The sequence below is a fragment of the Pieris brassicae genome, chromosome 9 (assembly GCF_905147105.1).
Source record: "Pieris brassicae chromosome 9, ilPieBrab1.1, whole genome shotgun sequence".
Lineage (NCBI taxonomy): Eukaryota > Metazoa > Arthropoda > Insecta > Lepidoptera > Pieridae > Pieris > Pieris brassicae.
The window spans coordinates 9,022,359-9,035,135 of NC_059673.1; the positions used below are offsets into that span (position 1 = coordinate 9,022,359).

Consider the following 12,777-nt stretch of genomic DNA (forward strand, 5'->3'; position numbering starts at 1 on the left):
TATTCGAACGTTTTTTTTCTGTATGGAAAATTAATGCTACAATTCTATTAGGTTAAGTGTCATAACATAGCGCTAAGTATGACTTGTGTCAAATCTACGTTTTTGACATGCAAAAGTCATAGTCTGTGCTAAGTCTCGACATCTTACTTTAAAAGTTAAAAAGTGTAGTTTAACAAAGGGGAACACATCAAATTTGTCGTAGAATTTAATTGAAAGTTAATTAAGTTAACAAATTAATAATTATTAACAGTTGAATAACTGACTCGACTAAATTATGGTTACGAGGAAAGAAAATGGATAAATTTACTTTGCGTATTAAAGAGTCATTTAAGTAGGTTTAGATTTTTTTTCGTCCGGCACAGATATAACCAAGACAAAGGAGTTTTTAGTTATTTGCTTCACAAAGCAAGCTAAGTTCACGAATTCCCTATAGCTAGTGCTCCTTAATGCTAGAATTAACATTTACTATAAAAATTAAAACACAGTGACGGTCTCATTCATAATTACACTAAGCCAATAATTTTGTTAGGTCTTATAAAAATAAATAAATTGTGCCGGCTTTAGTACATTTATGATTAAGCCCGTAGTGCTTTAGCGCGCCGATAGAATCTCATATGAATTTCTATTAAATTACAATTAAAATAGAAAATTTTCCTAGAAGATCTATTCCGAATTAAAATAATACAGTACATTTTTATTATATCACTTATATAATAATGAAAAAAAAATGATGTAGTGATTTAAATTATAAAACACTAAATTCTACATTTATAGTTTAAAAATATATTATTTTTGGACTCATTTAAATTTATATGTATTAAATATTATATGCGATGCAAATTATTTGTTTTGATTACAAGTTCTCTCCGGTGTACAAATTCTGTACAGCAATTTTCCAATTTAGCAGTCGATGAAATACATTTTGTAACAACTCATAGGCTTAATTTAAATTTATCGATTGACGCAAGTGTAACATTTAAAAATACACCACAATTATACGATTTAATCGATTGGAATTAAGTTCTTTAAAGTAATTTTGTATCTCTCTCTGTCAAAGTCTTTACGCTGCGATGAAGAGATTCCAGTTAAAACAGTGCAACTGGATGGTATGTTTAATAAGGATTGTTAAACGGCTAATTTAGATTTCTCATACTTCTAAAATATCTCATCTATGTACATCAGAACAATAAATAAATATTCGTAGGAACATTCACAAGTCTCTTATACATTCAGTTATATCAGTCCATTTACGAGCAATTTGAATAAGCTTTTAGACTATCGATTTCTATTTGGAATGTATTTAAAAACTACTGTATTTATATTTCGTGGAAGGAAGTATATCAGTTACGATTTTTTATTACATAAGCAATATTTTGATTAGATTCACTTAATGAATTGAATTAAAAAAAAATTACAATAGTTATGGGCACTGAACGTCCTAAAAATAGGTAGCATTAAGGTATTTTTTATATTTGCAAACATTTTCAGGTCTAAAAAGCTTGAATAGAACACTGTTTTTGCACTATACATTTTACCGTTTTTTTTTTTCAAGTTCCATTAAGCTATTTTAAGACGGGAAATGTGTTCATTTTGTGTTACCTGTATATTCGGTATATCTTAAATTTTTAAAAGGACGACTGAATAATTTGTGAAATTATCCTTCATAGCCCATATTAATGATTAATTAGATAATGAACCTATTAAATTACCTTATATAATTTACAAATTAGTTAATTCTTATTATCTAGTTATTTACAAACAATACTAGTAAATGTACAGTTAAGATGTTGTTAATCTATAATATTATGCAGATACAAATGTACATTAGTTACCTAAGGATACCTACTCGAGCCTACGTAAACATAGGTTTATTTGTACAGAAATGATATATAATTATGAGCATATAGCTATTTCTACGTCAAGAATTCTGTTGGTAGTAACAAACTGTTTTGGTAATTTATTGCTTTTTCAATTACAAGTTTTATTTATTTAAGTAATATCCATTGCTTCGCCAAATGCTTTAGAAAATACTCGGCACAAACAAATCCTAGTTATACGATATGCAAAAAGATAGTATAAATGATAAATGAGATTTTGAGAAAAAGCTAAACATTGCCAATGGTTAGTATTTTTATTGCCTGAATTTTTTTTCTTTGAATAATTTAGTTTTATTCGAAGAAGCGCGTGAGTGAACTTGGGACAGCTCTGTCTACTAAATAATAACTTCGCATTAAATTTAATAGGTACAAGTATATAATCAACTAATAGGTTTAGAAGTTCATGAAAGTGTCAGAAATGTTGTCATTCGACGAAAGTTTATTTTAACGGAAGACGCGAGCTTTCCCGTACCACGCGGTCACTGGCTATCTTTCGCTCATTTTTATATCAGCGAGTTGAGAAATGTAACTAATAGTTAATAAATTTGGTTCTAATTAAAATAGCAAATGTATGAAGCAATTCAAGAGATGCAGTTCAGTATAAAAAACATTGCAATAATGTCGTTCCCCTTTGGAACGTAGGAACAATAAATAGTGAAAAATACTTGAAACTTTTTTCACTCAGTCACTTTGACACTTCACTAAGTCACACTTCAGTCAGTCTCATCTCCGGTAAGGGGGAAATATGCCTCGTCGAGGGGGTCTTAGCCGCCGGAGTTTTGGGGCTCTTGTGGTCGGACTGGGGCGGGGTCGGAGGGTACAAGTGATCTTGCGATGATGAACACGTGTCCTGTGTACTTGTATGTTCTTGCAGCTGTTGAAACACTTTGTCCTGGAACATTATGAAAATATAAAATATTCGAATCTTTTAGAAGCGTATGTATGGAACGTTTGCTTAACTAATAGCTAACCAAACCTTGTATGGTAATAATAATAAAATATATTTTAGTAATGCATTATTATTTTGATCGAGGGTACTATCCGATTAATATAATAATAATTAGTGCAAAACGTTAATATTCTGAATGTGAATCCATGGAGATTAATAGGTGTTAATAAAATCTTATCGCGATACCACTATCGCAGTCTTAGTAAAAGTAAAAGCAGGACTGAGTTTAGAATATTTTCATTATTTCAAATTTGCTATTAAAGTGATTAATTCCTTAACAAAATAACGTACATACAATTTAACAGTTATATTGTAGTGATATTGAAGTCGACGATACTCACAAACATGTCCAAGGTGACGTTGTGCGCCTGGATGCGATGGCTCTCGTCCATGTTAAGGTCGGGGCAGATGAGCGACAGCTCTGCCGCTCTCTGGACGTGCTCTCCGTCCCCTCCCCGCACTACACACTCCGCCCCCTCCGCCCTCACCCCCGCCGCGAACGCCGCCATCCAGCGGTGGCAGCTCTCCAGCGCTTCCCAGCTGTAGCCTGGATTCACATTCAGAACATTATTGTACAGTGATAGCAATAGATCTACGAATTACAGAGCAATTCGCGATATGTTCAGTATCATACCTATTAAATTTAAGGGATACGGCTGACAAACAAGATAATTACATCTCTAAACACTGGTTCAATTCAAATATAACAATTAGTCGAATCATTATAATTAAAGGCAACAGACCACTTAACAATTTCTATCAAGACTCAAATTCGATTAAAGTTATTAAAAATCTATTATATATAATATCAAAATTTAAATAGCTAAATTCATGTAAATAAATAAAAAAATATGTATATGTAAAATTTAACTTAAAAAAATCGTAAATACGAATACCTGACACCCTCAAAGCCAAGTCCCGTGAAAACGCGTGCGCGATGGCCGCAGCCGCGATCGCACTATTCGCGAACTTATTTACGTCCACGTGCAACACTGCGAGGTCGACCAGTTGACCGCAAATGACGAATTCCAGAGACGAATACTGCGGGAATACGAACGTGTAGCCCCGTAACGCGTTCACGCCTACTTCTTTTTCACCTGTAAAATTAACGACAACGTTAGAGTTTTAACTAACCACAATACGTTTCAAAATAATTTAACATTACACTTTCAAGTTTTAGTTGAAAAACTATTTACTACGAGGTGTTTATTGTGCACATAGAAATAACGAATTATGGGGTTAAGCGTTCGTTTGACTTGTATGTAATATTTTTTGGAATCGGATAACATTCGAGTATGATGATTGATGTAACGACCATGTGTGCTAAATTTCGTAAATGCATGTTTGTACATCAATTTCTTAAATTTTGGATTTGAATCGGGTATACACGAACATAAGAAACAATGGAAATTTCATCATAACCGGTTAGGGAGCGTATACGTCACGCAATTTTTGGAGATTCTTGACAAATTTTATATTAACGCATGTTTAAACAAAACAACTGTTAACTTATCCTACTTACAACTGTTGCTGTAAATTTTAATTGTAGAGACAAAATAATCAACAGTTTGAATTTGAGTATCACGAAATGAAACGGAAGTAAAGTAATTCTTTTAAAATAGTACCTATCAGTCTTCTTTTCGCGCTGCGTCCTTCACTGGCGAGTTGTAAGTAAATATTAAGCCAGCTATTAATAGTTATTGGTGTAAGACTCCACGATAAAATTTTGAGTACAAGTTGTTCCTCTAAAAGTATTTCATCTGTGGTACACGAGCCATCAGTGACGTATGCGAACTCTGTAATCTTTGGTGGGTAAACTTCTTCTATTTTGGCTGCTATAAATAAACAGGTTATACCTGAAACAAGAGTTTGTTAATTAAAATGATTTAATTTATTACTTTATCGATAATCCACAACTTTACAAAAAAAAATATTAACATAACATTATGTACCAACAAAGACAATGTACTAATAAGTACATATTACTGTGTTAAGGTGTGTGTGTAATTAATTTGCAATCTGTGGGAGTATGTGTGTTTTAGTTTTAATAACATCGTCATACATTGAGTCGTCCCGTTTTTTGAACGAGATGTTTATCGAAGTATCTGGCCGTTTAGTATGCTCAAATCATATATATTTCGTTATGTTCAAATACACATCACTTACCTATTAACTGCAAACATCCCTTTTGCACGTCTGCAGTGTTTGAAAGATATCTATCTATATAATCCACTGTCAGATGAAATGTTTCTCGGTGAAGTTTATAAACTGCACATACCTGTAAATAAGTATGATTATTTCTAGCTATTATCTCAGCTTAAAGTAGCAGTAGTAGCTAGTTGAGTGTTAAACATCAAAGTTATGTATATTATGTAGTAAAGTAGTTAAATCAGAGAGTTAAATGAATCTCTAGACAGTTACTTAAATGTTGATAATCAATCAAGTCGCTAGCATTTTGATTTAAATAAAGCAGCGTCGAAAACGTTTAACTATCTGTCTGACCGAAAGCCAGCGTGTTGATTAACAATGTATAAGAAGATGATTATTTAACTTGTTATTGATATTTCGGTGTGATCGTGAAGAACTGAGAGCTTGGAAATTCCGTGTTTTGCTTTATTGTAAATGGTTAGGTTAGGTTAGTCTTGTTGCCTTGGAAACTCGTTAAACGTTTCGTTCACTCACTTGTCAGACAGAACTTTAGCGACTTGATTGAGTATCGAATTTTAGTTAACTGTCTAGAGATTCAATTAATTCTCTGAACTACTTTACTGCTACATATATAATTTAAATAAACGACATAAATATCGTGTGTAAAATATAATAAATAGCTGTCGCTTCATGTATGTGTCTAAATAGACTAGTCTAGACTATAATATATTTTTAATATTTATTAAATATTTCGTTGGAACCGAAAATATTCATCCCCACCTCTGTATCTGTAGCTTTGCAAGTCTTAAATACATGTTCTACGAAATGCTACGAGGCTACGAATCGTAGCTTGCAATATAAAAATACATAGAGATGAGTCCCCAATTGAAATTAATTTCTTTTATAAAAAACTATATTAATATTCATAAATCTGTATAAAAGAGTACGTAATAATAATTTGATTAGGCTGTTAAAACGTTTAATTGACAAACGCCTAAAACATAAGTATGGACTATGAAGGAACTATGTGATGTTATCACACCACACTCGAACTCGATCAAAACCACACTCGTGTCCGCTCTCACACAATAATTAATTATCTATTTTTGACAAAACTAAAGAGATAAGTTTATATACGAGGCAGTATTGTGTAAGCAATACAGTTTAAGATAATTTTTTTTCAAAAAAACATAAATTGAACGTAGTATTAGCTATTTAACATCTCGAACCTTCCATACAGTAATATATTTGAGTATGCGTTATATTATACATTAAATTATAATATTCATGATTAACGTCACAAATAAATTTAACTCGACTCTCGATTATACAACTCTATCTAATTGAAGACTGGAAGCACTATTTATATTGAAATCTGAATTATTTTATTAAAAACAAAAACCGGCATTATACATAATATAAGAATCATTTTATAAATATTTTGGAATATAGCGTAAAGTTACTGCAATTACGTAAAATACTTCGGACAATTAATTGCAATTTATATTTAGAACGCGCGAATACGATTCGAGTGGAGACCTGGGTACTTGGTATCATCCGGAAATAATCACAAGGTCGATTTTTTGCAAGTTTAGTATGTGATAGCAGTTTTACGAACAATCAAAATAATTAGGCCATTACACATTTTAATTGAACGCGACGAATACGTCAGTATTTTTATACCACCTCTTCGAATAGTAGGTTCATACGATAAGGCAAGAAACTTCATAGTAAATATTGAGTATTCGATTGTAGAATTGAATGATGATAACTTTAAATTCGATGTGTAATTTTTGAAGAAAAAAAAATTAGGTCAAAGGGAACTTGGAAACGTAATATAAATTGCTTTATTTTAAGATGTATATCCTCGCGAAGTCAATAATGTATAATAAGGTATGCGAATATTATATAATTATTTGTGAATAGTAGTATCGAATGGCATTTATTGATAGTAACATTATTAATTTTTTATAACTACGAAATTTAAAAGCCATAGTAAACTCTATAAAATCTAAATTAGTCATAAAAATAATAATCCGTTTTCTCTAAAGCCTTATACGTGTAAAAACTTGTTCGATATTAGAAAGCACTAAAAAGCTAGTTTGAAAATGAAAAGAATTTATTCATAATTCGGGGGCTCTCGCGCCGCCAACAGTGGTGAATTACAAATTAGGCATTAAAATGGCTCCATATGACGTTTTTGCTATGTAATGTACACCATATTTGGGGTTACAAAATATATGCTACGCAGCAGTGTTAGCTTGGCTGGGCGCACGATCCTTAGTCCTGAGTTCGTGCGTTCGAATCCCGGCTATGCGTAGTATTCATTGCACAGAACGCACATTTAGTCAGGTTTAAACTCATAACAGAGACTGACATAGTCAGTAACAGGAGAACTTAAAATATACTTAAAACACAAATAAATTTTAGATTAGATTTAGATTTTTACCGGGTCATTAATTGGTTAAAAAAAACATTGTAACAAACCGAAGTTGTCTAAGTTTAAGACTGACTTTACCCTACGGGAGAAGGCTTGTTGGTCGCCAATAATACGACACTTATTAGTACTTTCTATAATATAATTATGAGTTGCTACATTTGTTCTTCATATTATTATGATATCGTATGCTCCATATAATAATAGTATTTAAATACATTCCGAATTCCACATTCAACACTGGTGTAAACTTTATATATTATGGTTATAACGATCATAGATAGATTTAGCCATAACTATAAAATCGAAATATTTTACGTAAATCTAACGCCTAACTAGAGACGCCGGTCTGAGTAGATTAAAAAAAAAAGATCCCGTTTTTATGCAATTCAGACAAATATCTTTTCGTATTCCCACGTAATTAATTAAGCATATAATTATAAGAATGTGACTCAAGATCGTATCACAAAAATTTCGTTAGTTTCGCCCCATACCAAGTCAACCCTCTTCGCAGCAACCCCATCGTTTAAAACCGGATGGTTTAGATGATATGCAAGGTTGTATGTTGTTGTTATGTTTTTATAACTTGTCAAGCATTAGTTTCTTCTATATTAAACAAAACGGAAATTAACGTTGAATATTTGGATTAACTTGCATTAAACTATTATCGACATATTTCGTAAGCTGAAATTATGAATTTCACGAGCATTTATTGATTTTTTCTTGTACTTAACATATTGGTTAAGTACGCATCCTGCTAACTCGTTTATAACAGACATATGCGTGGCTTTCTGCCTCACTGGGTATCGTGACAATACGTATAATAATATAAAAATTATTATATGGCTAAGAAGTACGTACGTAATCGCTTTTACAAGGGAGAGTTGAGAAACAGATGGCCGTTCCAGTAAATAACAATAGGGATCTTGGGTTTTGGGTATAACGCTGTAAAAAATGGTACAAAGACACCGTTTCTGCGAAGGTCAGAGACCGTTACTCAAGTTTTAACGATTAATGTTGGAATAAGAAATGGACGATAGAATGGTGATTTTAGTATTTCCTGTATCGATATACAACTAAGAATAGTATGTTTAATGGGGCAGCATAGGCAGTGCTGGAAAATCATTTCTTTCGATATATGTCCCCCTTCATGAGCTCATTTTTTATATATGTCATAATAGACTGGTCCAAACAAACGCATACTAAACGAGCGATTAAAAGATTAGCAGATAAATAATATTGGATACAGACGGCAAATAATAAAATATATGAATAAAATTTGAAGAGGCCGCATCTTAGAATAATACATATATATTTATTGTTCCGTTTGTATATTGTATGTAAAATAGATGTGAATAAATAAATTAATATTTTTATAATAAATGTAATTTTACTTTTAAGTGATGAAATGTCGAACATCAGCAAAATAAAATCTTAAATGAGGTTAGTTACGTTAACAAATAAATGAGGTCATTGCAATGCATTGAAAATTATTATTGATGATTAAAATAAATATTGTGTTTTAAGAAAAATAATATAAGAATCAAAAATGTTAGATTTCATGTCTAATAAACACATTTGATTTGTTTGTCACGAATATAATATAATTATTATTGTACCGTTGGCAATTTACACAAACCTGTAACAGACCGTATATATATTAAAATATTATTAGCGTTAGAATCGCACTGGAAATTTTGAAAAGCTTCCAAATTAATGAAAATCGTCTTAGCGTGAAGATAGCCAAATTAGTCGCGGTTTTAATAGTACGAACAACTTAAAACGATTCAAGACAGGAATCGTGATCATGGGTACAGAGTGCGATAAACGGTAGAATTAATTACTTCCATGAAGTAAAAACTATATTTTTAAGCCAATAGCAATAGAACTTGCAAATATATAGCTGGTGCTTCAGGTCATTGAACGGCGCAAAAAGGGGTCATTGCTCCGTATATTACTGTACCCTAGACTTTTAAAATCATCCCATGTTTGACTAAGTAACATTAGACAAATATATTCTTCAAGACCTTATGGGGTTATTCACGATTAAAGTTATTAAATCTTTCAGATACCAAAACCAAGGTCTACGAATATACTAACAGTAAAGAATACAGTTATGCATTTGGCTCTAAAGAGCCAATTTTTATACTGCTTGACTTTCGGATATGCGGACAGCATTAATTATTATAAACCACTACACGAAAAAAGTGTAGTATCTACAAATCCACTGAAATCATAATTTCTCGAATTATGAATCTCCAAATAAAATGTATAAGGCTTTCATTTAAATCTATTAAATTAATGACGACATTGAAATCAAGTGGATTTTTTACAAGAAATGACGTTAGACAAAATCCTACGCCTTACAGCGATTCGTCATTCAATGTAACTAATATGAAGTTTAATACTTAAAGGAACATTTGTCTAGCAGTTGGATTAAGAAAAACACATTAAAGAAATAATCCTCTAGGTAGGTTATGGTTATACGTTTGCGGTACATTTTAGGAAGAGAACGAAGCTCTTTTATAAATTTGGCTTATGAAAGCATAGGCTCATTGATATTTAAGCAGTCTTGTTCATCGACTACTTAAAATATTTTATTATGAAGAACGATTATTTCTCAAGGTTTCACAAGTTTTTTTATAGCACGATCAACAACTTTATCACCCAAATGCGCAACACGAAATTATCACGTAAATTGTCCTATAAAGCTTAAATAATATATTTCTTAGTCGTGGTGGAGAGACAACTTCGTGCCATAGTTAACGATATTTTTAAAATGAGGCCTATTTAAATGACGAATAATACTATCTATTGTGTCAGACAAATTGTATACGTTAATAGTCCACAAAAAACGTTCTCGTGTCACCACGCAAGTTAATCTAGATCCTTAAAGCGAAACTCACCTTGCCTAAAAAGCAGCATGAAACAAAATAATTAAGTAAGTAAGTAAGTACCTCACACCAAATGAAAACCAAAATTTTCACTACACCCTTAGCTATAGAAATTGTGAAACTTCGTCCTGACCACACATTAATGTGGCATAGAGGTAATTTAATTAATGAGAGACCACTTGAAACATCTATTGTAGTTTAGACATTAAAATAGACTTCATAATACAAAGTATATTTCATGATACTGGAGGGAGCCCCAATCCTCTCATTTACTTCCTGAATTTATGGAATTTCTAGTACTAATAATACATGACACAGATAAAAAGTGATTATTGTTTATCACATGTTTTAAAATGATAAAACTTAATAATAATAAGGTGTTTAAACCACTCAAATGAGTACATTATTGACTTGACTTTTGACATTACCCATTTCACCTGTTTACACATTACACAAAATAATATAAGAGAGAAACTTAAAAAGATCACATAGGATTATAAATCCTTACCTCATTCAGCCAGTCCAGTAAGATGGCTCTCATCCTTGGTTGGAGATTAGGGTGATTGTCAAACATATTAGGATTCTTCTTCATGGCTGATCTAGCATCACATTCACACATATTTTTCCACACATCAGCCGGGTCTGCCCAGGACAACCCAGGCAATGGGCACTTGCGTTTTGGAGGTGATGGACATAGTATTTTATTACTGCTGTAAGAATTATCAATCACCATATTATTCTACACTGCATCAATGAATTTGACTCCTCATGAAGTTTCAGAAAAAGAAGATAATAAATAATCCTTTAAGATCCTGAATTATTAAAAAATAAATGATAATGTTTAAAGGAAAGGAATTTATTTCTTTTGAATTGTAATCTTTTAATGCCAAAGGGTATTTATAAAATTTCTTTATGTTTACCTGGATCTTTTATTAGAGTGTGGTGTAGAGTCTCCTCTAGCTACATTTTCAAGAGGGCTAAGGACACAGTTTGGTAGGTCAGATATACTTGGTGGGCTAAGAAAACTGTCTGCATTATAATCTATGTCCGTGTAGACATGATTGGACTGGTCTGCGCTTCCATCTTCATCACTGGAGCAGGATGATGATTCCACAACTACATTATGAGCAGGCTGGTCAAAGAGCTCTTCAACTTCTTTATATGATAGTTTCATGGGGGGCATGTTCTCAACCTGTAAAAAATTCAATTTTAAATATAATGTTCAAGTGTGAAGTAAGTAATATTGAGACAAACAATTTGCCTTACCTCATCATCTGTAGAATTTCTTTTTCTTTTTAAATTTAATCTCTTATCCTCTGTATCACAGGAAGAACTGCAAGAAAAGAAATAAGTAAACAAAGTTCACCAAAAACGAACTTAACTGCACTGTACTTGTTCACTTATACATACCCTGCTTGGGCCATTGTAGATGTTGATTTACAAACTGGGGCCTTTACTGAAAGAAACACATAGTTCACTAATCAACTGAAAGACTTAGATAGAATATTGTTAAGAAGATTTAGAAATAATAGGTCAAAATATACCGCATGTCACCAACCAAATTTAAAATAGGGTTATGTCATTTGACAACCAGTTTAATGTGTACTTTGCCTCAAATTATTAAACGTCCTTAAGCTACACGTTTAAGAAACTATTAATTTATTTAAATAGGCGTTCACAACATTGAAAAAATAAGGGCTGTATGCGGGTCTACAGGCAGCGTGCCCCCTGGAGGTTGGCGGGAGAAAATTTTTCAAGACACATTTTAGTACGTTATTACCACTTTAATTTTATAATTATGTTATTTATAGTCGCTTCGATACTTGATTTAACGTTTATTGCGAAGAAAATGTGAAATCTTGTTAATCAGCTGGCGTAAAAAATGCCACGAATCCGTCACAATCGCGCGCGAAATCCTCCCGTCAGCGCCATTAGACACGTCGCTAGCTTGGGTTTCTGTGCCCATCCACATTAGGAAATTGATAAAAATAGAACATCCCAGCCGTTACCTGATCATTATAATACTAGTTGGTAATTTAATCACTACTAACAACCCCTAATCACTATAAGAAAACCACAATCATTGCAAGTATAATTGGCTTGGCTTATCGACCTCCAAAGGTTTTTAACCTAATTATGCAGTAATGACCACAAATCATTTTGAATTAACTTCACATATTGATTAGCGAATTATTAAAGAACTTAATTGATGATTACAACAGTACCTTGTCATTCACAAATTCAAAGTAAATCCTTAAAGAAAAATTTCCTTAATCACTACACTTGGAGATTCACTTTTTGGCACTAACTCACAAGCTTTTATCCAAATGTTTACCACTAAGACTGTCCTATGTAAGAATGATTCCAAAAATATTACTTTCAATGTAATTTTTATTACTTTAAACCTTTATTCAGTTTTTTACGGATCGATAACGCCCGGCATTCCGCGCGAAAATGTCGCGGTAAAACTTT

General features: G+C 32.1%; 2 protein-coding genes across 5 annotated transcripts in view; one reads left to right on the forward strand and one right to left on the reverse strand.

The window, feature by feature from the left end:
- Positions 1 to 12,051, forward strand: part of LOC123713984 (structural maintenance of chromosomes protein 6) — a 33,160-nt gene extending 21,109 nt beyond the window's left edge. Inside the window, exon 19 of the mRNA XM_045667932.1 lies at positions 11,977 to 12,051. The gene's annotated coding sequence lies outside the window, so the exon portion shown is untranslated. The remainder of the gene's footprint in view (positions 1 to 11,976) is intronic.
- LOC123713985 (G1/S-specific cyclin-E) lies at positions 1,513 to 12,760 on the reverse strand. 4 transcript variants are annotated; one of them, XM_045667937.1, is made up of 10 exons: positions 12,531 to 12,760; positions 11,716 to 11,756; positions 11,572 to 11,638; positions 11,226 to 11,497; positions 10,814 to 11,015; positions 4,993 to 5,104; positions 4,452 to 4,682; positions 3,723 to 3,923; positions 3,168 to 3,373; positions 1,513 to 2,769 (listed from the first exon to the last, which is right to left on the reverse strand). In XM_045667937.1, exons 2-10 carry the CDS (start codon positions 11,727 to 11,729, stop codon positions 2,584 to 2,586), a joined length of 1,491 nt encoding a protein of 496 aa, XP_045523893.1. In that variant the 5' UTR covers positions 11,730 to 11,756; positions 12,531 to 12,760; the 3' UTR covers positions 1,513 to 2,583. The 4 variants fall into 4 exon arrangements, with proteins under 4 accessions (XP_045523893.1, XP_045523890.1, XP_045523891.1 ...); XM_045667934.1 differs by having other exon boundaries at positions 11,716 to 11,761; XM_045667935.1 differs by lacking the exon at positions 12,531 to 12,760 and adding an exon at positions 12,086 to 12,166 and having other exon boundaries at positions 11,716 to 11,761.
- Positions 12,761 to 12,777: the final 17 nt, after the last annotated feature.